The sequence below is a fragment of the Nicotiana attenuata genome, chromosome 12 (genome assembly GCF_001879085.1).
Source record: "Nicotiana attenuata strain UT chromosome 12, NIATTr2, whole genome shotgun sequence".
NCBI classification, from domain to species: domain Eukaryota; kingdom Viridiplantae; phylum Streptophyta; class Magnoliopsida; order Solanales; family Solanaceae; genus Nicotiana; species Nicotiana attenuata.
In genome coordinates this window covers 12,532,364-12,560,129 of record NC_032000.1, presented here as the reverse complement: position 1 = coordinate 12,560,129, position 27,766 = coordinate 12,532,364, and the positions used below count along the sequence as shown (strand labels likewise).

General features: G+C 37.2%; 3 protein-coding genes across 3 annotated transcripts; 2 read left to right on the top strand and 1 right to left on the bottom strand.

The window, feature by feature from the left end:
- Positions 1,532 to 11,151, bottom strand: LOC109235894 (F-box/FBD/LRR-repeat protein At1g13570-like). The gene is made up of 3 exons (XM_019402141.1): positions 10,366 to 11,151; positions 10,017 to 10,172; positions 1,532 to 1,822 (listed from the first exon to the last, which is right to left on the bottom strand). The coding sequence occupies exons 1-3, from the start codon at positions 11,149 to 11,151 to the stop codon at positions 1,532 to 1,534; spliced, it is 1,233 nt and encodes a 410-aa protein (XP_019257686.1).
- Positions 19,940 to 22,169, top strand: LOC109235893 (F-box/LRR-repeat protein At4g14103-like). Its single transcript, XM_019402140.1, has 5 exons — positions 19,940 to 19,972; positions 20,272 to 20,807; positions 20,995 to 21,127; positions 21,224 to 21,388; positions 21,534 to 22,169. Exons 1-5 carry the CDS (start codon positions 19,940 to 19,942, stop codon positions 21,873 to 21,875), a joined length of 1,209 nt encoding a protein of 402 aa, XP_019257685.1. The 3' UTR covers positions 21,876 to 22,169.
- On the top strand, positions 23,356 to 24,482 carry LOC109235310 (NADH-ubiquinone oxidoreductase chain 2-like). Its single transcript, XM_019401367.1, has one exon. It carries the CDS (start codon positions 23,815 to 23,817, stop codon positions 24,301 to 24,303), a length of 489 nt encoding a protein of 162 aa, XP_019256912.1. The 5' UTR covers positions 23,356 to 23,814; the 3' UTR covers positions 24,304 to 24,482.

Genomic DNA, 27,766 nt, shown 5'->3' with positions numbered 1-27,766 from the left:
TAAGTTACTAGGTTTTAAATTAATAAATTGCACATATTCGATGATTTTCTTGAGACAAATACCTGGTTTTGGACAAAAGATATTGGGTTCGGCCAAACCCGTAAGTCATGTTCTAGCTCTGCTCCGGCTGGTTGTGTCTATTACCTGTGACAAGAAAGAAATTTGCGATCTTCCTGACAGAAGCATAGAAGTCCGGAGATGATCACAAGATTGATAGTACAGTACAGTACAGAACGTCTGGTGTAGAGGAGTAGATTGTCCATTGTTAACTAGAAAATTGAACACAATAATTTTTATCCTCAGTTAAGTGTCTGTTAATTGTAGTAGCTGCAAATAGAAGTTTGGGTCAGATGCACAAAGTATTCAGCATTCACGCAGAGTCCAGAGAAGGGATGCAACCTAAGAAGTGTGATGTAGATAGTCTATCATATTGCAAGCATTAGTGGTTACTTCTATGGCTCGAACCTATCACCTATAGATCATACCGATACAACTTTACGGTTGTTGCAAAGCTCTCATTCACTTCCTTAATTTACAGTGCCTTAAAAATAACTTGCGTTTTATTTACTTGTCTTTGATGCTATTTACTGGTTATTGCTATAATTTTCATCTATTTTCTGGCTTTTATGATGTTATTATTCCTTTGGTTTTTGTTGATGGTTCTGATATATTGTCTCTTGTCGTCTTCTTGAGTCGAGGGTCTTTCCGAAACAAACTCTCTACTCCCTCGGAGTAGGGGTAAGGTTTGCGTACATACTACTCTCCCTAGCCTAAATCCCACTAGTGAGATTTTACTGGGTCATTGTTGTTGTTGTTGTCGTCGTCTTCATTGTTTTTGATGCTATAAATGCATTTTTATCAAATTCGACCATATTGACTTATCTCTAATCTCTATATTAGAACGAATTAGAATGACCCTTTCTTGATATTTTATAAGTTGTAACTGCAGCCTTTGGCGCTCTTAAGTAGCCTGAAATGCCACATTTAATGCATCATTAGCAAAAAGTTAGTTTCTGATATGGATTAATAAGCTAAGATCAGACCTAATTTGGCCATATTCAGCGTTTAGTTTTGAAATTGAGACAGAACCTTTTGAAATACAATTGTATCATACTGTATATAGCACATGTACTCAAAGGCGGACCCATGATCTTAATGCGAAAGGGGCACAATATTCTGCTCAACCAGTGCCTCCGAAGGCTTCAAGCATTCAGGGTGCCAAGTAATTTAAGTTAACCTTTTTCATGCTATATACATATACATATATAGAATTTCTGGCAAAGTTTACAGGTCCACTTGTACCCCATCTAATATGCGGAATTTTGTGCTGTGATAGAAATACAATAGTATTCTCAATCAACAAGGTAACGTAATGTGTTTATGTAGCGATTGGGCAAAAAGCACCTCACTTGCATTCTGTAATATACGTAGAAAAAATTATGAATCTATATATGAGCAGAGACTAAAACATAAATCGAAGTTATACTGATCCTCTCACCAATTCCAGTTCCTTAAAATAACATTACAATATCTAACTTTCCTTCAAGAAATTTATATGCACTGCTGTTGGTGGTCGAAGCTGGAGCAGCTTCCTAGCTATATCCAATGCTTCTACAGCTTCAAGTTCCGGGTGCTCCATGACGCTCATTGTCACAAGTGATGGCGAACTAAAGAGAAGGAACCGAATAAACTCAAACTCAGGATCGAAACCTGAGATTTTCGTTAATTTGACCAGATGAAGTTTGCTGAGGGGAAAAGTTGTGCAGTCCATGAGTTTTAGATAACCTGAGACTTGCTCTTGGTTTAGTGTCACTGTAGAAGCCTACATTAAAATAGAGCAAAAATCAAATAGTAAGTGCTTAGTCGTTTCGATAACAAAAAGGGCAGTCTGGTGCACTATATAAGCTCCAACTATGCGCGGGATCCGGGGAAGAGTCGGACCATAAGGGTCTATTGTACGCAGCTTTACCCTGCATTTCTGCAAGAGACTATTTCCAGGGCTCGAACCCGTGACCTCCTTGGTTGTGGGACCAGTCCCAAATTAAAAAAAAAAAATAGAAAATAACAAGTTGCAATGGCAACTTGTTTACAATGAGGGCGGCTGGAAAAAGGTTGCAAATTGCAATCAAAATAATGTGTGGACGATGCAAATTGCAAAGAACCAATCAATTTGATTGGTTGAAAGGTTCGCAACTTTGCTTATAAATAGAGATGCTTCCTTCTCTGTTAAACACACCAAAAATCGAGAGAGAAGCAGAAAGCTGAGAGTAATCCACAGATTGTAGTCTGTGAGATAAATAGTGAGTGAAAGTAATATTGTAGTGAGGTGTTTAAAATAAAGAGTGTTATTTCTTTCGAATTTGTAGTAGTCTCTTGATACTACTAAGTTGTAATATTATAGTGGTGATATTGCTCCGCTGGGGTATTGTATTTTATCCCGTTAAAATATTTGGTGTCGTTGTTACTCTCTTGTGTTATTGTTATTTACCGTGGATATTATTCCTGGGCGGGATATTATTTTTTTTATTCCCAACAACGTGGTATCAGAGCCATGGCGAATAATAGTCCACTGTCTTTTCAGTATCCCCGTCTCACAAAAGATAATTATGAGAAATGGTGTCTACGTATGAAAGCCATTCTAGGCTCCCAAGATGTGTGGGAAATCGTAGATAGAGGGTATGCAAAACCCGATAATGAGGAAGCTCTGCCTCAAAATGAAAAAGATGTCTTGGCAAAGACAAGGAAGAAGGATCAACAAGCCCTCACGCTCATCCACCAATGTTTGGATGATGCCATGTTTGAGAAGGTGGCCGATGCTACCACCTCAAAGGAAGCTTGGGAGATTTTACAAAATTCTCTTCAAGGAGTTGACAAGGTGAGGAAGGTAAAACTTCAAACTCTAAGGGCTGATTTTGAAGTTTTAAAAATGAAAGAATCCGAATGCATTTCGGATTATTGTTCAAAAGTAAAGGCTGTTGTGAATCAATTAAGAAGATACGGGGAGGACATAAAAGATGTCCGTGTGGTAGAAAAGATCCTTCGCACTTTAACACTTAAATTCGATTTTGTGGTGTGTGTTATTGAAGAGTCTAAAGATTTAGACTCAATGATGGTGGAGCAATTGGAGGGTTCTTTACAGTCCTATGAAGAAAAGATCAAGAGGAGACAAGAAGTGCCATTGGAGGAACTTCTTAAAACTCAGGCATCCTTCAAGAATTATGGAGGTGAAAAAAGCCATCAAGGGAATGGACGAGGACGAGGCCGTGGCGGTCATGGACGAGGAAGAAGTAATGGGAACAACTTCAACAATGAAGTTAAAATCCACCAAGCATTTAGAGGTCGTGGTCATGGACAAAGAGGAGGAAGAGGACGTGGCTACTACCAAGAAAATAATGGACAAAGGTATGACAAATCAAAAATTGAGTGTTATAATTGTCATAAATTTGGCCATTACTCTTGGGAATGTCGTAGAAATGTTGAAGAGAAAGCTAACCTTGTTGACGACAAGTAAGAAGAAGATGAGTCAACGTTATTGCTGGCACTCAAGGAAGAAGACAGGGATGATTGCAGCTCGTGGTATTTGGACAATGGAGCAAGCAATCATATGTGTGGATGCAAAGAAAAGTTTGTGGAGATCAATAAAATGGTGAGAGGTAATGTGTCCTTTGGAGATACCTCAAAGATTCAAATCGAAGGGATAGGTACGATTTCAATCTCTTGTAAAGATGGTAGTCACAAGCTAATTCAAGATGTTTATTATGTGCCAAAATTAAAAAGTAATATTTTGAGTTTGGGCCAACTTCTTGAAAAGGAATATGACATCCACATGAAAAATATGCATCTTTGGCTTAGAGATTCAAGTGGAATTCTAATTGCTAAAGTGCATATGGCAAAGAATAGATTATTTTCTCTAAATCTTAAAACAATTGATGCAAAGTGTTTGAAGGCTAATGTGCAAGATGAATCATGGTGTTGGCACATGCGATTTGGGCACTTGAATTTTGAAGCGCTCAAAACAATGGGAGAAACGAACATGGTACATGGGATACCATCAATCAACCATCCCAATCAATTGTGTGAAGCTTGTCTTCTTGGAAAACATGCAAGGAGGAGTTTTCCAAAGGAGACCATGTCAAGATCAACCAAGCCGCTCCATCTTGTTCACACTGATGTGTGTGGACCAATCAATCCACCTTCTTTTGGTAAAAGTAGATACTTTCTGCTTTTCATTGATGATTTTAGTAGAAAGACTTGGGTTTATTTCTTGAACCAAAAATCTGAAGCTTTTGCTGCTTTTAAAAATTTCAAAGTACTTGTGGAGAAAGAAAATGGCTATGAAATTAAAGCTCTAAGGTCCGATAGAGGAGGCGAATTCACTTCAAACGAATTTAATGACTTTTGTCAGTCTCATGGAATTCGTCGCCCTCTAACGGTACCTTATTCACCCAAACAAAATGGAGTTGCAGAGAGAAAGAATCGAACGATTCTTAATATGGCTCGATGTATGTTGAAAGCTAAAAGTATGCCCAAGGAATTTTGGGCCGAAGCTGTTTCTTGTGCAGTTTATTTGAACAACAGGTCTCCAACAAGGAATGTTAGAGATTAAACCCCTCAAGAAGCATGGAGTGGAAGAAAGCCAAGTGTCAAACACTTGAGAATCTTTGGGAGCATAGCATATGCTCACGTGCCAGAGCAAGGGAGAGCGAAGCTTGACGATCGAAATGTCAAGCATGTGTTTGTTGGCTATGATACGAGTTCAAAAGGCTACAAGTTATACAACCCAAGCAGCGGTAAGGTGGTGGTAAGTCGCGATGTTGAATTTGATGAAGAATTGGCATGAGATTGGGAAGCTCAGGAAGAAACTTCATATGATTTTCTTCCATATTTTGGTGATGAAGAAGAACCAGAGACCGTGGAACCTGTGCAGGATACAACTCCACCTCCTTCTCCAACCAATGTTGCATCTCCCTCTTCTCAAGAAAGTTCAAATGAACTGCCGCAAAGGACAAGGAGTATTCAAGAGTTCTATGAGGACACAGAAGAAGTTACTAATTTTGATTTTTTATGTTATCTCTTTGCTGATAGTGAACCAATGAACTTTGATGAAGCTGTTAGAAACAAGAAGTGGAGACAAGCCATGGAGGAGGAGATTGAGTCAATAGAGAAGAACAACACTTGGAAGTTAACAACTCTTCCCAAGGGTCATCGAGCAATTGGAGTGAAATGGGTATACAAAATAAAGAAGAATGCTGATGGAGATGTGTAGAAATACAAGGCACGACTGGAAAAAGGTTGCAAATTGCAATCAAAATAATGTGTGGACGATGCAAATTGCAAAGAACCAATCAATTTGATTGGTTGAGAGGTTGGCAACTTTGCCTATAAATAGAGATGCTTCCTTCTCTATTAAACACACCAAAAATCGAGAGAGAAGCAGAAAGCTGAGAGTAATCCACATATTGTAGTCTGTGAGATAAATAGTGAATGGAAGTAATATTGTAGTGAGGTGTTTAAAATAAAGAGTGTTATTTCTTTCGAAGTTGTAGTAGTCTCTTGACACTACTAAGTTGTAATATTATAGTGGTGATATTGCTCCGCTGGGGTATTGTATTTTATCCCGTTAAAATATTTGGTGCCGTTGTTACTCTCTTGTGTTATTGTTATTCACCGTGGATATTATTCCTGGGCGGGATATTATTTTTTTATTCCCAACATTGATCACATGGAAATAACTTTACCAGTAGGGGTGTTCATAAAAATCCAACAATCCGAACCAAACCGACCAAAAAAACCGATACTTTTTGGTTTGGTTTGTTTTTGGTTTTGAATATAAAAACCGATCAAATTTGGTTTGGTTTTGGTTTTAATTAAAAAAACCGTACCAAACCAAATATAGGAGTAGCTATTATGAATTTATTATCTATACTATATTAAAAGCACGAACACCCTTATCAAAATGTCGTTCGCCTTTTTTACCCTTTAAAAATAGATTTTACACTGAACAAAGTTGTCATTAATGATAGTTCCGTAATATTAGGATTTTGAAATCAATATGAAGTCCTAAAATTTAGGAAGTCAAAATTAAAATTTTACCTTATATAATCACTTTCTTATTCAATAACATAACATAACTATAATACCGACCTATTAATTTTTCTAATTTCTATATATCCAATAAAATACTTATAGTGAGCTTAAAAACTATAATTTAAAACTAACACTTTCTTTTTCTGTTAAACAAATCAAAAACAACTATAGACGTAACAAACCTAACAAAAACAATAAATTATTAATTATGAATTAAATAAGGAAAGAATTTATTCAAGTAAATTATTATTTGGTTTTAAATACCTAAATATTAGGAGTTTCTTACAGAATTCAAATTAGGAAGAATTTAAGTGCCAAAACTTTAGTTGATTTTAAATAATAAATATTAGGAAAAATTTAATTATTCTAGAAAAACTTATAAAAAGTCAATCGACAATTGCATTTCAAATTTACATTAATTAATAATATTCATAAAATATTAAAAATTTAATACTCATCGATATAGGTACACGCGTAAAGCACGTAACATAATTCTTTTTCGTATTTACACTTTTATATATAACTATATCTACATCTATATCTATATCTATACTATATTAAAAGCACGAAGGCCCTTAGAGAATATTGTTCGCCTCTTTTACCCTTTAAAAATAAACTTTAAATTAGACAAAATTGCAATTTAGTTATTATCCTAATATTTAGGATTTTAAAATTAATTAAAATTTTAATTATTATTATCCTTATTTGAATTATGTAAGAAGTCCTAATATTAAGGAGTTTAAAGTAGATATTATTTGGGGAAATAGGAGTAATAGTAGGTTCTTTTGTCCTTGTATATCCGGCGGCAATTTCAATGGAAATATATTTCACATTCATTCTTCTTATTGGGGAACTTATAATTCTAACAAGATGTAATATTAAAAGTAAGAGATCATGTACGAACTAAATATATATTTTAATTACTAAATGTAGTTTTAAATTTTACAAATATTAATAAAGAGATTAATATATTGTTCGAGTAGGAAAAAAATTCAAAAATAATTNAAACGAGCACAGAGACGAAAAGGTGAATAGTGGAGAAGCGAAGCGACAAATATCGACAGAAAACCCAAGCAAAACATAGCGTAATCCAGAATTTATTCAACTATCATTGCTAAACTGTATGGGTCAGAATTCGAACCCATGATAATTAACGAGGCTAATCCCGTTTTAAGTTAATTCATAATTAATTAATGGTACGACCACTCAGAATTGACGATGATCAACCCGCATCTGGTTCGATCGACAAGGCCATGGCCTATCCGCCACCATAAAGGCGAGATCCCCACGTGGTCACGACCACTTATCGCCAGCTTACGAAGCCCACAGCTATAAATACCAGAGAGGGAATCCTAGAAAGGGGGACTGCTTCTTCACCACTATGGAGAAGAGAGAGAGAGAAGAGAAGAACATACCCATCTTATGGGAAGTGAAAACACCATTGTAAGACTCTGAACCTCTTCATGGAGAGACAGACCAAACTAATATTATCAATAAAGGCTTTTAATGTTTCTCCCCCTAATCCTGAGTACTTATTTTCGTTTCTTTCATTTGGTCCAACGGATTATTACAATTTGCTATGATTTTCCCGTGATTCATTCGTATTGTTTTATACTCATAAGATATGTAATAACTTTTGAGCAAACATAAACACTTCAATAAACTGTCCAATATAACCTTAAAAGTAAACATCAGATTTGCCAGAAACAAGGACGTCGAAGTAATCTAACCTGGAGAGATAATGTTTAACCCCCAAAATATATTGCTAATCCCCATGAAAACCTGAAGAGATAATGTTTAACCCCAAAATATATTGTTGGTCTCTGTGAAACACAGGTGTTTGCATGGTAAGAAAATAACTCAAAGCACCAAAAGCAAGAGGATGTTGATGTTACACGTCTGAGAGGAGAAAGAGCCGCGTATGTAGAGAGAGAAAGAGACCGTGAACGGAATAGTCTAAAATAAAATATGCCGTAAAGAAAAATTGTAGGCATACAGTCTGTCTAGAAGATGCTGAAAAGACTAAAATACCCCTAGACGACGAAGAGTTGCTTATTCTCGCTTTTAAATAGTAGGAAAATGTATCTATCTATCTATATCTATATCTATACTATATTAAAAGCACGAAGGCCTTTATCGAAATATCGTTCCCTCTTTTACCCTTTAAAATAAACTTTAAATTAGACAAAATTGCAATTTAGTTATTATCCTAATATTTAGGATTTTAAAATTAATTAAAATTTTAATTATAATTATCCTTATTAGAATTATGTAAGAAGTCCTAATATTAAGGAGTTTAAAGTAGATGTTATTTGGGGAAATAGGAGTAATATTAGGTTTCTTTTCCTTGTATATCCGGCGGCAATTTCAATGGAAATATGTTTCACATTCCTTCTTCTTATTGGGGAACTTATAATTCTAATAATATGTAATATTAAAAGTAAGAGATCATGTACGAACTAAATATATATTTTAATTACTAAATGTAGTTTTAAATATTCCAAATATTAATAAAGAGAATAATATATTGATCGAGTAGGAAAAAAGTTCAAAAATAATTTGTATCTTCTATGCTAAAAAGCATGAAATCTCAACAAATTATTAAGCCTTTGAATTAATAAATTAGAGAAATAGTTAATTCATTTTTTTTCAAAATCACTATGTATGTAAAATTATTTATAAGTTGATAAAACTCTTAAGGTACATAAATTTATTTTCACAAGAAGAACATCAGCCATGAAAGAAATAGAAAAATAGAGCAAAATTTATTTTAATATAGTATTAAAAGTTAAATAGCTAAAAATGCTAAGTTAAAGAATTACGGATGTAACATAAGACAAAAGGTACAAAAGACATTGTCATTATTATTTTTTCTTTTTATATTCATTCAAATAAATGATAGCTTCTTATATTTTTAATATAGTATTATATTATTTCTTATAATTCAATATTAGTCATTTAAGACTTTAAATTGTTATTTCTCAATATTTTTCTAGGAACTATAGTTCTACCCCATCAATCTAAAATTTATAAAAGATCAAAAGATTCAAATTTTCATTTTATTTTATTATCTTTGAATATTTATGGCAAAAAGTATTTTTTATGTTAATTGTTTATAGTCTTCGATAACAAAGATAACAATTGTTTTCATAAGATATTTCACTCCTCATAAATCATGATAAGGCATAGAAAGACTTACATGAAGTATGATTTCTTTGTTTTATTGAGCTAGCTTAGGTGAGATTAAGATTCATTATTTGTAGGAACTTATATTTTTTAAATATGTATTCAATAACTCAAACACATAATTTAATAATATTTACGTAATTTTAAAAATTATATAATTGATATAGGTACACGCGCAAAGCGCATACTCTAATACTAGTTACACCTATATATATGTATACTTTTATACAAAGTTTAAATCTGTATAGTAAATATTAATCGTTTGCACTTATAGTACATTTCTTTACCTTTACATTCCAGTTTAATTGGTAATTTTCTTTTGTTAAGTGTAAGTATCTATTTCATGCTAAAAATAATATATTTTTAATTGAGCCATTAAATTATTCATCACTATTTGATTCAATTATCATCAATATATCTTGGTAAATAATATATTTCTCAAAGGGCAATTGATTTGATAGTGTTACGTGTAAAATGTGGTCGCCGAAATGTGTGTTTGGTAGTGTATGTCTTATATTTAAGAAAAAACCGACAAATAACCGAAAAAACCGAAAAACCGGCATAAATCGAATCGAGAAAAAACCAACTTAATTGATTTGGTTTGGTTCTAATATTTAAAAGCCGACTTACTTGGTTTGGTTTCTTTTTAGGGAAAAACCGATCCAAACCGAACCATGAACACCCCTATTTACCAGTTAAGCTATAACAAATTATCATAAATTAGATGGAGTGTTACAACTTACCTCAATATAAAGTTCTTGCAAATTCGGAGCACTTCTAATCAAACAGACAACAGATATCTGATCAAAGTCCATAAAGTTTACAGCTTTGAGTTCGATAATCTTTAAAGAGTCTAGCGACGTTGATAGCATTTGCAGAACTTGAGTTTCAGCTAGGAACTGAAAGAACGATATGTGAAAGACATATTTCAATCAGATTAGGTAAAGATAAACTTGATTTGAGCAGGAAAATTGACACTTATAAGTAATTTCAGTAGTAGTACACTAACCTGCAGAAACTTTCCATTTAGACGAAGTAGTTTGACTTTAGCCAAACAATCCCCAAACTTAACCAAATTAGACATCCTATTACAGCTTTCTCCAGTGCAACAGTAACTTTAGTCAAGTTAGGAGCGTTTTCTAAGGAGATTGATTCGAACTTATCATCGGCCTTGATGCACAATATCTTGAGTTTAGAGCCAATGATATTAAAATGACAAACACCGGAACACCCACGCAAATGTAGTTTTTGAAGAACAGGGCAGCTGGAGAGAAAACTTTCAAAACAGTTGTTTGCAAGGTGAACCCCGAAAAAAACTAATTTTTCAAGATATAAGAAGCCCTTCAACTCTGGTGGAGGCGCAAAATCAAAATTACGGAGCTTCAAGTATGTCAAGTCCAGACAAGAAAAGAAATGAGGAGGTAACTTATGACGTACAGAATTCTTCTTGTATTCTAAGGTTAATTTCTTGATATTCTTCGTAGATAAATATAACATCCATTTGTTCACATTAGGATACCCTAATATACTGAACTTAGGAATGCATACTTTAAATCTCTCTATTTGGCCAGGATGAAGCATAAGAGAATTGGTGACAATCTCGTTGAATTGATAGTTGAAAAATTTCCGAGTTTTCTTCTTCTTGGCGAAGTCAATCAGTTCTTTGCAGAATTGATCATCAAACACTAATTGCGGAATGGTTAAGTAGTTTAATCTCCACTTCTTTGAAAGAACGCTCGTTCTTATAGCATCACGTAAAGGCATTTTTCCTAGAATGCAATCTATTACATTCCTCGGCAAGTCACTGATTATATCCTCATCATCAATTGATTCTTGACGTTTGTGTGGTTGATTTCTTTTGATACGTTTTGAAGGCATATTTTCCTAAGAATGAAAATCAAACACATCAATGCAATCAATTCCACTTTTTCCTTTGGAGTAAAAAAAAAAAAAGGAAAAAAATAATACATGCCATGAAAGACCATGATCAACATAATCACTATATTCTGTTGGATAAGAAAAGAATTATAAGGAGAAAGTAAACAAAAAAATAGAGCAAAAAGAGATGAAAAGCTACTGTAATTCTTATATTTCTGATAATACGAAGTGTAAAAGAACTGCCTATAAATAGGCTTACAAAGAAACTGAAAATACTAAAATCTAGCTCCACTAATCCACTTACCTACTAAAGCTAATCAATATTTAAACTTGCTTAAATAAAGGAAACCAACTAACAAACTCCTAAAGACTTGGTCAAACATTTTTGAATCACTTCTCAACACTCTCCCTTGATTCAAAAGTGCAAACTCCAAGTTGACCTCTGAAGAACTCGTGCTTTGCTTGCGGAAGTGACTTTGTGAAGATGTCTGCCGCTTGCTCATTCGTACCACAAGTCTTCAAAGTAATTTCTCCAGTAGAAACAAGACTCCGAATATAGTGATAGCGAATATCGATGTGCTTTGTTCTGCTATGAAATGTTGGCTTTTTCGACATCGCAATAGCAGATCTGTTGTCACAGAATATTTCAGTTCCATCAGCTTGTTTTTGATTGAAATCTGCAACAAGTCTCCTTAACCATACTGCTTGACAAGCTGCCGAAGTTGCTGCAATATATTCAGCCTCTGAAGTTGATAATGCCACAACTTCCTGCTTCTTTGAACTCCATGAAATTGCTCCAGATCCGAGATTAAACAAGAAACCAGATGTGCTCTTTCTATCATCAATGTTACCTGCCCAATCGCTATCAGTAAAGCCAGTTAATGTGAAATTTGTTACCTTAGAATACCAAATTCCATGATCTATTGTCCCTGCGATATATCTCAGTATTCTCTTTGCAGCTCCAAGGTGAAGTTTGCTTGGACTATGCATAAATCTTGACACTACTCCAACAGAGAAAGCAACATCTGGCCTCGTATGAGACAAATAATTTAAACCACCAACAAGACTTCTAAAATAAGTTGCATTTGCCATTTCAGTACCATCATCAAGACACAACTTCTCATTAATATTCATTGGCGCAACGGCAACTTTACAATTCACCATATTAAACCTTTTCAAAAGATCTGTTGCATATTTTCTTTGTGAAAGAAATATGCCATCAATTTCTTGTTTCACCTCAAGATCAAGAAAATAATGCAGTAGACCTAAATCAGACATCTCAAAATTCTTCATCATGCAATCTTTAAATTCAGCCACAATAGACTCACGTGAATCCATATATATTATATCATCAACGTAAAGACATACCGCCAAAAAATCATTTTTACCTTCTCGTTTGATATAAAGAGTAGGCACATTGTTACTCCTTTCGAAACCACTCTTCTGAAAATAAGAATCAATATTGAAGTACCATGCCCGTGGCGCTTGCTTTAAGCCATAAAGTGCCTTTTTTAACCTGTAAACCTTATCTTCTTTGCCGTTAACTACAAACCCTTCAGGTTGTGAGACATAAACTTCTTCTTCCAAATCACCGTTTAAAAAGGCAGATTTAACATCAAATTGGTACACTGGCCAATTTAATGTTGCAGCTAAAGCTAAGAAAGTTCTAACAATTTCAAAGCGGGCAACAGGAGAAAATGTTTCATCAAAGTCGATACCTTGTTGTTGGGAATAGCCCTTTGCGACAAGCCTTGACTTGTGTTTTTGAATGCTTCCATCTGCATGATACTTGGTTCTAAACACCAATTTGAGCCCAATAGCTTTCTTTCCTTCTGGCAAATTAACGAAGTCCCAAGTCTGATTTTTTTGAATAGCTAATAGCTCCTCTTCCATAGCTTTGCACCATTTACCCTCTTTTTCAGCATCTTCAAAGCAAATAGGATCTGAAACAAGCAAAGCGAAAGTACATGATGTACTGTCAGCATACTTGGAATTTGGTTTTCTATCCCTTGTTGATCTTCTTAATGGAATTGGCTTAGCTGAAGGTTCTTTCAATGTTGGAGAAGTTGATGGTTCTATTGATGAGACAATTGATGGATCTGGTGAAGAAGGATCTGCTACATGCTCTTGATCAACAACATCATTAGTAGGCAACAATTGAATATTTGAATTTTCATTTCCAGAATTAAAGTTCCAGCTTGCATCTTCATTAAACACAACATTTCTACTGACTATAATTTTTCCACTCACTGGATTATATAGCTTATAAGCTTTAGATTGTGTGCTATAACTAACAAAGACACATTTTTCAGATTTTTCATCAAGCTTGCATCGAGCCTGTGAATTCACCAAAGCATAAGCTACACATCCAAAGACACGTAAGTGGCTTACCTTGGGCTTGTTACCTTTCCATGCTTCATATGGTGTTCGATTAAGAACTGCCTTGGTGGGTAAAATATTCAGCACATAGACAGCAGTGGCAACGGCTTCAGCCCAAAAAGACTTTGAAACACCTCTAGCTTGCATCATGCTTCTGCCCATCTCGACAATTGTGCGATTCTTACGTTCGGCTACACCATTTTGCTCTAGTGTATAAGGTGCTGTGAGCTCTCTATGTATTCCATTTTCCTCACAGAAGGAACTGAATTCATTTGACATAAACTCACCACCTCTATCTGTCCGAAGAGTTTTGATTCTACATCCACTTTGCTTCTCAACAAAAGATTTAAATTTCTTGAAATTCTCAAAAGTTTCAGATTTAAATTTCAAGAAATATATCCAACTCATACGACTATAATCATAAAAAAAAAGCAAAAAGTATCGACTTCCCCCTAAGGACTCAATATATATATATCTGAAGGTAGTTTTAAGTCTAGCAACCGAATGCATGTAAAAGACCTATAGTCATCCTTTGTGTTGGAAATTATATATTGTATTTAATTCTTTTTATTAATTTTTTTCTCAATCTTGAGCTGAGGGTCTGTCGAAAACAACCTAGTAGGGGTAACGTTTGCGTACATACTACCCTCCAAGACTCTACTTTACCATCCAAGACTCCACTTGTGGGATTTCACTGAGTTGTTATTGTTGATTTAATTTTTTCTCAAAAGCCCAAAAAAATATGAATTGATATCATTGGCTACTTGGCTTTTTCATTTTCAGGAAGATATGTCTCCAACATGTATTAAAAGAGGCAGAAGCCGAGAAGATATAATCAGCAACTTGCCAACTGATGTAATATACTGTATTCTAGGGAAAATGCCTATACGTGATGCTATAAGAACGAGTGTTCTATCAAAGAAGTGGAGATTTTGCTACTTATATATTCCGGAGTTAGTTTTTGATGAAGAATTCTGCAAAGAACTAAAACACATTGCAAGAAAGAAATCCCGTGAATACCGGTTTGATGAATACCGTGAATATCCGTGAATATATGTATCTCATCTAATTTAATGGGTTCAAATTTTATTATTTGTATTTATTTAATAATTTTTTAGACAAAAAATATAGAATGAAAGAAAACTCTAGATTCAGTTAAACCTATAGCTTCTACACTGCATCCGCCTCTGCCTTTCAGCTTGATCACCAAATGGACCAAGTGCTCAAGTCATGGAAAATTTCTTTCGTTGCATATTTTTGGTATAAAATATATATATATATATATATATATATATATATATATATATATATATATATATATATATATATATATATTAATGTATATACTAATACCCTTTTTTAAATTTTGGAGGTTTCTAACTAGAAATATTAAAGAGGTTTAACACTTGCGCTCTTATAATGTGGGAGTGAAGAACTGAGTAATAAAATCCAAGAAAAAGAAAGTAACAAGAAAAGCATTATAAAAAGTTTAACCTCTTTCTGATTTTAACTTTTTCAATTATATAGACATCGAAAAAATCGCGAAGTCGACCCAACAATAACAACAATAACATGAGCATGTTTTGGGTTAGTTGATTAAAAGCCGTTGATAACTATGAAATATAGGTGCTAAAATTAATTAATAAATAAACAGTTACGTGAATAATAAATACTAAAATGAATAAAATAATAGTATTTTCAAAAATCTTTAATAGTTGTATAAAAGGAATAAAATTAAAAGGTATTTGTACATGAAAATCTACAATTGATGAAAAATAAAGAGATACTACTAGTAGTTTTGTCTTAGAAAGAGTAAATTCGGAGATTTCAAAGACAATATTAGTAGTATAATAGAAAAAATCCCTTTGTATTCCTTTATGTGGCATGATTAGTATGAGGGTTGTAACACTTAATGTTTACCGAGAATTTGATCTTTTAATTCTTTAAGTAAATTTATATATTTAAAATTTAATAACAAGTACTATTAGTGCAATAATTAATAATTTAAAATAAGTGTTTGAAAGGATTGTAATAACAATTTATTTGAGCCTTTCGGAAAATCTTCTTAATATATCCGCTAACAGTTACATTTCGCCCACTATTTTCCCCTTTTTTGACCCAAAAAGGTAAGCTGTAACTCTCGTTCCTCCGTTTTACTGTCACCGTTGCCGTCGCCGCTAGGCTGCCGATCACGTCCGCCACTTGTAAGTCGTCTTTTTTTTTTTTTTTTTTTTATTTTCCTTCAGAAAGCTATGCTTTAAAATTACAATTTATTTGGAATTATGTAGTTGCATGTGCTCTTTAGTGGTGCAGGAAAACTTGCTTTTCTCAATTGGTAAGATTAATTATGAAAAAGTTTGTAAAAGTTTTATTCTCATATCTTAAGCACTTAATTTGTACTTACTGAATGTAGAAAAAAATGGGAGGAAAGTAACTTTATTTTCTAAAAAATATAACGTGACAAATTAACTAACTTTTGGGGGCGGGGGCAGGTGGGTGGTGATGGTGTGGAAGGGTTGGGGGTGGGGGAGGTGTGGGTGGAGAATGGGGGCGAGGGGGCATGACTTGAGGGAGTTTCCTAGTTAGAAAAAAAAATGTGTTCTTAAAGAAAATAAACCTTTAAGCCAATTAAATATTAAAAAATTGAAAAACATTTTCTAGAAAATATTTTCCCCATACCAAATACACCCTTGTACTTTTTGGGAAGCTCTTGAATAGTTTCATAAAATAATTCCCCATAATTTTCAGTATACCTCCACTCATCCACTGCACGTATAGTACCAGGAACTCTTTTGCAGATAAAGATCCATTCCAATGTTGGTGTCGGTGCTTTGCTAAGGAAGTCTATAGGCCTATTGTTTTGCATCAGGACCGATGCCAGACTTACAAGCATCTGGTTCTACTCTGGATTCTTGGTTATAATCAGGCAAGGCTAATACCGAGGTTGAAGCCATGAAGCGATAGCTTTTGTCACGATCGAAATCGTAGGGCCACGACTAGCACCCGGTGCCTACTCAACCGAGCGCTACGTACCTTATCCTTCTTTACTATAAGACTCGTCATGGGCCATGATAGGCTACATCTATATATATAATTAACAATATTAGAACTTAACTCACATAACTAATTCAAAAAGATTTATATAGATGCATAGGGGCCAACAAGGCCGTTGGCATGTCATACCTAAAACTATACACAGGACACTGTCTGTAAAACCTCTAAGAAAACATAACCATACATCCTCATAAAGCAAAATAACATATATAGAAGGTGACCCGGCAATACTCCAGAAAGAAGTGGAGCTCACCAACCAAAAGCTAATATCTGGAGGCAGCCTACAGTGGATGGTCCTCACCTCGCCTCTATCTACACCCGCGTGGCATGAGACACAGCGCCCCAGGAAAAGGGACGTCAGTACGAAGAATGTACTGAGTATGTAAGGTAGAAATGAAACGTAATAGTAAGATACTATCTTAGGGAGGGATAAGAGTCAACTTATAACCTCTGACTTGCCGCTGAGGGCCATAACATATAAAACAAGACCCATCTCGTATATATAAATAAAACTACAATATAATAGTTCTGATTACATCATTCTTGTGACGTTAACTGCCCAACTGATCAGTGGTAACTGCCCGACCGGCCGTAGCGCGGTGGTAAATGCATGACTGCCCGACCAACGGTAGCTCAGTGGTAATTGTGTAACTGCCCAACCGGCCGTAGCTCGATGGTAAATGCATGATCGCCCGACCTGCCGTAGCCCGGTGGTAAATGTGTAACTGCCCAATCGGCCGTAGCTCGGTGGTAAATGATGCATATAATACCATTATGAACATTAACATCTTTATCAAATACCTCAATATGGAACTAGATACATACTTAGACATGCTTGAATATCATTTTACAAGAATGAATAATGTAGACCTTCTTAGTTACTAAGAGTAGAACCATTTATGAAATAACATTACGTTTACGTATCGTTGTTTGGATCATGCCAAAGAAAGAAGGATTAGCCTTAACATACCTAAACCGATTCTCTTAGAATTTGAAATTCACGCTTTATAGAATCAACAACCAACGTTATCTATATTTGGTATGGAATTGTTTTGCTTTCTTACTTACTCACGATCAGCCCACTCTCTTTACATAAGAGATTCAATTGGATTTTAAGGCACACATGAATTCATATGGAAGAAAACGTGAAGCAAACTAATTGTAGTAAGATGGCATGTAACATCTTCCTAATTGTAGGAAGCCTTTAGTGGGTGTGGCCCACTTAGTGGATGACTAAGCCACATAATCTACCTAAATATGCCACCTTTCAATCATGATTCAAGAGTCACAATTTTTGGAATGGTGGGCTGCCACGTTAAGGCTTATCCAAAGCCATAATTAATCACCCACTAATCCTTAATTAACTTGTTAACTCCCCCATTAACAAATTATCCACATAATTAAGAATTATCTCAAATTACTTAAAATACTACTCACTTTTAAAATACTTTATGTACCCTACTTATCGTGGTTATGGGGTACCTTGTATGTCACTAGTCCATAAATACCGGGTATTATAGCTCGGACCGTATTCTATCCCATATTGACAAACTTCGACGAAACTCACTTTCTTTGATTCGTTTACCCTTTAACCTTCACGGCACTTACTTATTGCTTGTTATAAATAGCATAAATCCTTATAACCTCAAAATAATCTCATTCCCGAGTCTACGTCAATTAACTTATGACGAAACTTTAACGTACGAAATGCGGTATGTAACAGCTTTGAATCTTCTTAGAGCTTTTATTTACGTAGGACTGGCCAATCTAACGTTGCTTGAATCTTGTTAGGATCAATAAATACTCCTTCAGCAGTGATAATGTGCCCCAAGTACTCCACTTGATGACCAAAGGAGAAAGTTAGACGTCTTTGCTAACAATGAATTCATTCTAAGCCACTGAAATCTCGTTAGGAAGGACGGCAAGATATGTTTCATCGCTTGAAATGTAGGTGACGCATTGGTCAAGCTAAAAAGCACGACCTTAAGTTCATATTGTCCAGCATTAGTGCCAAAAGCTCTTTTTGGATGTCTTCAGGTCTCATCCTGATATGGTGATATCCAACTCTCAAATCAACCTTGGAATAGATTGTAAAACCATGTAGCTCATCTAGCAGGTCATCAACTAAGGGAATGGGGTACTTGTCTTTCATATTAATCTCCTTAAGGACTTTATAATCCACACAGAATCTTCATATTCCATTCTTTTTCCCAAACTAGTAGTGCTATTCAAGAAAAAGATTAATGACTATGCTGTGTAATGCCATTCTGAAGCATATCTCTTCCTTCTGAAAGTGGTTGTAGTGTATGGTCTCAAGCTAGCAGGTCCAACTCGTAGTTCTAAAAAGAAATTTTGCGATTATACAATCATGGAAGTGAGAGTTTTTTGGTTCTCAAAAGGTATTCGCATAAACTTTCAGAAATCCAGCTACGTTAACTGATCATGAACAAGTAGATTTGCTGCTTATCACCTTCTTGAGGACATATATATATATGGCCTCACTTGAAGGCAGTTCCTCCTGACTCTGATCCCCTTGTTCCTCCTCAATCTCATAAGTTTTCACATCTCCTTCCTGCTGTTCGTTCTCAGTTGTAATACAGACTTACTGCGTTTATCCGAGTGATCCACAAACGACGAAAATCTCTCTTCGTCCTATCCCTATACCAATGGGCCGAAAATTAAAGGTCTTACTTTCTGTTAAGTAATTCAGCTGCTTATTTGTGCACTGGTGCTCTAAAATATAGGTATTTTCACAATTATAACACAAGTAATGGCCCTTTTATAAGCATGAGCTTCTTGAGAAGAAGTGTTACCTTGAAATGAATCACCTTAGGATTGGCTGAAGCACCTTACCATTCTTAGACTGTATGAGCTCCTGCCATGCGTGTTGGTGTAGATGTGAACGTAGATCTCTTCACGGTAGCTTCTATAGCTCTCTCCTGCACGTAGCTTGCTCAATTTCTTGCTGTAGACTTGCTGGTCTAAACACCTTGACATAATATGAAACGGGCATCACTGAGGAAAGGATTCTGGATCAACATCTGGGATCTCAGTTCTTCATACTTCTCTAGGTACTCCTCTACCGAGCCCCTTTGCATCAACTTTTTACATTCTTCAACAACATCTCCAGAAATGTGTGCAAACCTCCTACAAACATCTTCTCTGGAACTCCACCAATCAAAATCAACAATCACAATTCTGGCTTCTGGGTATGCTTCAAGTGCTTCCATGTTTTCTTTTTAATCATCTCTTTTCCCTTTTCGATTAATGTTAGTCTATGTAAAAGGGTTCATCGTCTTTCTTTAAATATTGTTTTAGATGTTGGGTATGTGCATGCGTTTTCTAGATTTGTTTGATGCCTAATCTAGCCAAAGCTGTGAAGCATCTAGTAAGCTGATTTTTGTGTTTGAAAGGTGCCAAAAATTAGATTGGAGTATTTCTTTTAAAATCTTCTTGTTGTAGATGTTCAGCAGTTTATAGAGCTTATTACCCGCGAAAGAACATGTGTTTCTTGTTTTTGCTCTTTTGGTTTTCCCTTTTGAATAATTTATACAAATAGTTCATAGGTGTTAAGAGGAGACATATTAGAGTTTTCAATTAGAAAGCAAACTGTCTTCTCCTCTTTCAGTTGTAGCATGTCGATTTTACAATGTGAATCCTGATGGTATTGTTGTTTATTTTCTGCAGGTTTTTATTGGTGTTTACTTTTTTATGACGTCTCCTAAGGACAAAAAGCGTAGTAGTCAACGTGTATCTCTGGATATACTTAGCAACCTACCAGGGAATTTAATTGATGAGATTCTAATTCGTTTACCTTTACAAGATGCTGTGAGGACAAGCATCTTATCGAAGAAATGGAGATATAACTGGTGCAAACTTCCAGAGTTAACCCTTAATGAACAAGCTTATAGAACTTCGGAGAAGCCAATACTTCTTGCAACTACATTTACAAACATTGTCAACCACCTTTTGACCCTTCATTCAGGACCAATTACTAAGTTCACCCTCAACTTTGATCCTTATCTAATACCCTGTCCTACATTTGACAACTTGATATATTTCCTTTCTAGGAATGGCATTCAACATCTTGTTCTTAGACTTCCATGGGGTATTGAACCATACAAATTGCCTTCTTCATTTTTCTCATGTTTGCAGTTGAGGCATCTGACTCTTCAAAATTGCTTAATAGAGCTTCTTCCACCGGCCTTCAAAGGATTTCATAGGTTAATTAGCCTTGAATTAAACTGCGTTGCAATTTCTTTCAAGTTGCTTGAAAGTTTAATCTCTAATTGTTCATTGCTTGAGCAATTGGTGCTGCAAATCCCAGAAATTTCAGATGTTATCGAAATTAATGCTCCAATGCTGAAATCCTTTGAATTCACAGGCAGTATAAGATGTATCTGGTTAAAGCATATCCCTCTTCTGGAAAAAGTTTCTCTTATGCATAATCGTTTTCCTGTGGAGGAAGGACACTGATATTACTAAGTTTTTCAAGTCTTTTTCTGTTGTCCAGCATCTTAAATTGGATGATGGTAGTCTCAAGGTAAATGTGCTTCACCACTACATTGTAATGCATTTTTCATATGCTTAACATTTTTAAGGCTTTCAGTCATCCTGATTTTTTGCATTTTCTTCATAGTTATTTGCTGCAGGACCAGGTGGAGTACCAACAAGGCTTACTTTTGATCTCATCTCTGTCGAAAGTCTTCACCTTTCTGATATTTTTCTTGATGCGTTGGATGTGGTTTCATGTGCTCTTTGCCTGATCAGAAGTTTCCCATATTTACAATATATGGAAATTGAGGTTCTTAATCGTTTGACTCTTTTCTTTCTCTTTCTTATGTAGTGGCTATATTTTTTTCATACTTTTTGTCGTCTATAATTTCTGAGAGGCGGACTTTTTGTCGTCTATAATTTCTGAGAAACGGATTTTTGGTAATCTTTCATAGGTTGGTGATTGTTGTGAGGATTATATTCCCGCTTTGGAATGTCTTGAAGTGGAAGGTTTCTCAGATGTGACATTTAGTCGCCTCAGGGAAGTTAAGCTAATAGGTGATCTGGCCATAGAGCCGGGGATTCAGCTTGTTAAGCTTCTGTTAGCCAAGTCACCCGTGCTGGTGAAAATGCTGATAGAGACCTGGATAAATGATGATACTGCCGAGCAACTAATTCAGTCTCTTGGCAAAACATACGGATTGGACGTTGTGCTAGCAGAATTTCCACGTGCATCACCTAATGCAAAAGTTGTCTACAACGTTGAGTATGATCACCATTTGGACTATCTCCTGTAATGAGGCTTATGACATGTACCAATATGCTATGTTGTTCGGACTCTCCTAAAATGTCGACGGGCGTGTGTCGGATCCTCTAAAAATAGTGCATTTTTGGTGGATCAGACACTGGTGCGACAATATTTTTGGAAAGTCCGCACAACATAGCTGATATGTGACTGTTTATTTCTGTGTTATGTTGTGGTTGCTGTGTGTTAACCTAAATTGTCCCCTAACTCTAGCAGCACTAAAATGGATTTTTTTTGTTGTTGTTATTATTAACCTTGATATTTGATATGTTCGTTATTCAATCTAGTTCTCCTTATTTAGTTTATTTTCTCTTTCATGACATAATGTGTTCCAGTAAATTGATAATTCAACTTTGACTTGCTGTTATTACTGTTTATTTTGATTTAATGGCTTTGGATTAATTAGGCTGCATGTCAAAGCATTCAATTTAGAGAGTAATCCATTAATGCATTGTAGTTAGACAATATTAAGGTCAATAGGCATTTCACGAAGTGTAAGTTAAATTTCTTTCATCTTAAAAACAATCATAATCTCAAAGTGATGAAATAATGCTTGAAAATTAGATGATCTAGCATAGCATTTTACGGGGTATACAAAATAATCCGCAAATAGTGGATGGTCTTGAATTTTTGTCCCCGCTGAGCAAATTTCTATAGAATTCTCCTAACCTTTCTGAGCTTGACATAGATGAAGAGCGGTACAGGTAAAACATAACAGCTGCCCAAAAGAAAAGCCGCCTGGAAGTCCGAGGACCTTTAGTACTGTACTCTACCCCCGAACCAGCAGCCTTCGCGCCAAGCAAGACCGCCCTTGTCCCTTTCCTTTCTCCATTCCGCCTCCTTCTTTGCTTTGTTCCAATAGAGTCTAAGGCAAAGTGGTTCGTATGCCTACTTGACGAAAGGGAACGAACAACCTTTCATTTCCGGGTTTATGGATTGGATTCAGTCAGCCTCACGACATAATCAGAGTGAGGCTTTGGTTACCGGCAAACGCTTCTCCAAAGGCGACCCTCTCGAGTTTCCGGCTGTTTCCGTCATTGAAGTAGCCTTTCGTCGCCCTACCAAACGAAAGAAGTCACTATCAAACAGCTCGCCCTATTGAAGTACCAAAGGTGCGCTCAGCCCGGTGACTAGGAAATGGGTTTGCCCTTGAATTGAAGTGATGAGGTCGGAAAGAGGGAAGTAGGGCTCCTATTGACTAAAGGTTGGTTCTTCGCTTTCCTTTAGAATGAAAGTTGCTATGAAGCCCCTACTACTTACTTTGTTTGATTCAAAAGGCGAACAGCCCCCCCAACTAGTTGTATGGGGTGGGGTGCTTGTGAAAAGCTGCTTTGGATATGAGTAATTCCTAAAAAAAAGGCAAAGTCCGGTATTTGACGAAGATCTTTCTGTCAGTGTTCGATATAGGGGATAGGATCCATTTGCTCTTTATCTCACAATTTTTTTGTGAGAAATATATATATATTGTTTATCTATCTCTTGTCTATCTATCATTGATTCTCAAGTCAAAAGACTTCGTTTTTGGGTTCCCCGAAGCCCCGAATGGAATGGATCGTTTCTGCCAACGAAATGAACGCGGAGCCCGTTCCGAATGCTTCTACGATCCGGAAGTTCTCGCGAAGAGAATAAGATGCTGCTCCCCTTCCCTCTTTCTTTTCCCGCTTTGCTAATCTTCCCCTCTAACGCGGGCCGGGCGGCGACGGGCGCGGGAGGAAGAAACCTAAGAGAAGACGCTCGTCTCTTAGGTCCTTTTTTTCAGTGCAACACAGGAAAGCGCCCTCTTTTTGTCATCCCTGCAGCTTTCCAGATTTTGTATTGAACGCATGGCGTAGCTAGGACCCTTCAAATTCTGTTTGAGCCTATGTTCAAGCCAAACCCACCCCCTATTTTACTAAGGCTGGAAAGAATGCCCACCAAGTTCAGATAAGGGAATGCTTTCCCCAACCATTAAAGGAAAGGCTCGACGAAGGGAGGGAGGTGCGGCGGGGGAAGGAAAACGCTTTCGGAGATCGAGATTTTTTTTTCATCGAAAACGAAGAAGGCCGAGGATGGCCTACGGTGCGTCTTATCTGAAGGGAACACGCTTTTTTGACCGCCGTGGTATGATTGCCGGGCCCTCTCCTCGTTCCGCCCTTCCTATTGGGATAGCTGCCTTCGGGCTTTGCCTGCCCTTTATAATAAAAAATTCCGGCTCGGCCCGGGAAAGCGCTGGCAACAACAGAAAGGAAGGGGTCCATGTAGCTGCTGTGTCCGCCCCCTTCTTAGTCAATGGGGCACAGCAGGTTCGGCATCTACTACAAAAGAGAGAATCCACTTCAGATAACCACGTCTCTGCTAGGCAGCGTGTGGAATGGCCGAGAGCGGACCTTTTTGGATATATAATCCAAGTCGAGAGTAGAGTTACAGGAAAAGCCGTCTGATGGAAAACTACTTTCACGTTCGGTTCAGAGAGCACTTTTTTCGTTGAGAATTCCTCGTTCCCTTTCGTGTGAATTCCCCAGCGGCGAATTCAAAACTTGTGGGGCCCTATCTATTCCATCTCTCGAGCCCCGAAGAAAACCCCCTACCCTTCGGACTCCATATATCTTTTGACTCTATATATGTGGGCACCTGATATCTATGAGGGTTCACCCACCCTGGTTACAGCATTCCTTTCTATTGCGCCTAAAAGCTCTATTTCTGCTAATATTTCACGTGTTTCTATTTATGGTTCTTATGGAGCTACATTGCAACAAATCTTCTTTTTCTGCAACATTGCTTCTATGATCTTAGGAGCACTGGCCGCCATGGCCCAAACGAAAGTAAAAAGACTTCTAGCTCATAGTTCAATTGGACATGTAGGTTATATTCGTACTGGTTTCTCATGTGGAACCATAGAAGGAATTCAATCACTACTAATTGGTATCTTTATTTATGCATCAATGACGATAGATGCATTCGCCATAGTTTTAGCATTACGGCAAACCCGTGTCAAATATATAGCTGATTTGGGCGCTCTAGCCAAAACGAATCCTATTTTGGCTATTACCTTCTCCATTACTATGTTCTCATACGCAGGAATACCCCCGTTAGCCGGCTTTTGTAGCAAATTCTATTTGTTCTTCGCCGCTTTGGGTTGTGGGGCTTACTTCCTAGCCCCAGTGGGAGTAGTGACTAGCGTTATAGGTCGCTGGGCGGCCGGAAGGTCGCCACGAGTAAGTAAGTTTGGGGGACCGAAGGCAGTTCTCCGTGCACTAGACACGTAGCTTACCGAATCAGTTGCGACACGGATGGGAATGCATGCTACGAAAGATAGGGTCGAGTCTGATACATCAACCGTCTACTCAATATCCTTGTACGAGTCCACAATGACTACACGAGATGAACCTTGGTTTGGTGAATTGAAGTTGGCCTTAGGTGTAATAGGACTCCCAGTTACTGCGCGCGATCGTATACTGAGGTGCTCCCCGCCGGTTGTTGGAACGACGCGAGCCGGGCCGGGTCTCGATTCAGAAAGATGAAGGGTCCAAAAGTCTAAATAGGGGGTTACAAATTCCCCATCTCATTGGGGGCGGAAAACGAATCGACATCTCGATGTGATACAGCCCTTTCGATTTTAGTTGGGAAAGAACGGCGAAGTCCATCCGAACCGTCCAATGAAGAATAAGAGGAGAGCAAAGCGCCAATGGCGCGCGAAGCGCATGCGGAACGGGCACGGAGAAAAAGAAGTGTGGAGGAAAAGCAGCCGAGCTCATTCCCTTCGCTTCCTGGGCCCAAAGCAGTGCAGTCTTTCCTGGCCAAATCAAGGATTTGGGGCTTCTTGCTACGCTACAACACTATAAAAATCCATTTTGATTAGTAATATATATGAATAGAAAGATAGATCCATCCATCTATCCTATCCGATTTAGATTTTGATATCTAAAAAAGAATCGATTTCATTCAACGTTTGATTCAAAGAACTAAAGAGGAAGCTAGTCGATCATTCAACAGCAGGAATCTACCCTAGGATCCAACCTGCCAGCTTTCTTCTCTTATGATATTTCGAATAGCGAGAAAGTGAAATAATGGGGAATATAATGGAGCGGACTAATACTCTATTCGACTAGAGGAAGAATCTTTATTAAATAGGATGCCTCCCAAGCGCCGAGGGGCTAACCGTCATATTCTCAATCGGCTTTGCCTCGCTGCATACTTTCGTTTAGTATTCCTTACAGCTATTCTCCAATCACCCGAAAGCAGCGGCGAGGCGGACATTGATTTTGCAGAAAGGCTGGCTGCCTTGCAGGGTCGCTTGCCTAGTTCACCGGTACTAGGCTATGAGAGGCTCAACATCGGGTCCAATGTAAAGCAAGCCTTGCGAATGATGGTGGCTCCATACGGGTAGACGTAGGCCCTGAAACCATAACAAAGACAAGATAATTACAGGGAGGACGTACGTGTTCTCGGGCGAGTGCGGACTCGGTTAGTATACAAGATCATCAATATAGTAATAGGATGCATCTGCTGAAGGCAAGACTCATGTAACAACAAGCTAGACCGAAGCTCAGCCATAGTTGGTTTTGGTCGTTGAAGCTTCGCCGTAGTGACAAAGCTTTCATAGTCCGAAGGCAGGCCAGCAAGAAGGAATGTAAACATATCAGATTGGGACACCGGTGCATTGATAGATGCCAAGGAGTCACAACTGTTCTTGAATGTACGAAGGTAAGCCGCCATAAACTGATTTCCTTTCTTCTCTCTTTCACTATCATGTTCCTCACTAACCCGAAAGGCTTTCTTTAAACCATACTTTGGGGAGGGGATCTTTGAACCTTGTTTGAGCTCCTCTTCCCCTTTCTAGACAAGAAAGGAGAAGGGGAAGGGGAACTCCTTTCTTTTCGTTTTCACTTACATACGCGAATCTAGGTCCAGCCTCGCTTGCATTCAGTTATCAAGGGGGATGTCTACTCTTTCGTTTACATACGCAAGCTCCCGATTAGTCGCAATCGCACTTCTGTGCAATATCCAACGCATATTTAAGCACTTAGCGGCCAAGCATCAACAGAGTAGCCTGCGGATTGGTGCCCGGTGACACAGTAAAGGTTGAACCATCAACAACTCTGAGTGCCCCAGTCTTAAGTTCCTATCAACCACTTTCCCAACAAGGCAGCCGCCATGGTAATGCGATATTGTGGTCACAACGACAGAACTATCCCATCAGAAAATCATTGGATAGATCAGCAGGCAATGAAGGTCCAACATACCCGAAATATATAGGACCAAACTCTTGTTGGTACTTGAATTCCTACATGGAGCGGCTTTGTTGTACATCATGAATCTTTCTGTTCACACACCTCTCCACATCCATCACCAGGATTTCGGAAGTAATGAAACCTGACTATTGGGTTAACCTTAACATCAGTTGATGCTAGTCTGAGAGAACCAGCAGAGAGGGGGCCAACAATCTTTTCCATCAGGGTTGCCACAGTAAAATATACCGGAGAGGGGGAACTCCTAACAAAAGCACCATGAGACGGGGCTTTTCTCCCAAACATCTCCTTCTGCACGAGTGGCTATCGCGCCTAACCTTTGAAATTGAGCTGCTTCTCTCTCTTGTTCCTTATCTGGTTCCGGCCAGTGGCTTGGAAGCAAGCTACCCGCGCTATATAGAGGGAGAAGAGCAGCAGGATTGAAGAAGCTGGTTCAAAGCTAAGGTATCAATCGGCTTTCTTTNCCTAGCCTTTTCGTTAACTGGATCTCCTACCTCCACTGTTAATAAGTGGCGGCAAGACTCGAATCCTGGACCTCTGCCTGCTCTACTATGGTGAATTGTGTGAACCGTCTCATCTAAAAAACTTAGATATCAGAGAGGGAACACTTTGATTTAGTTAATTATGTATTAACAGCTAGTACGTCGTTGCTGAG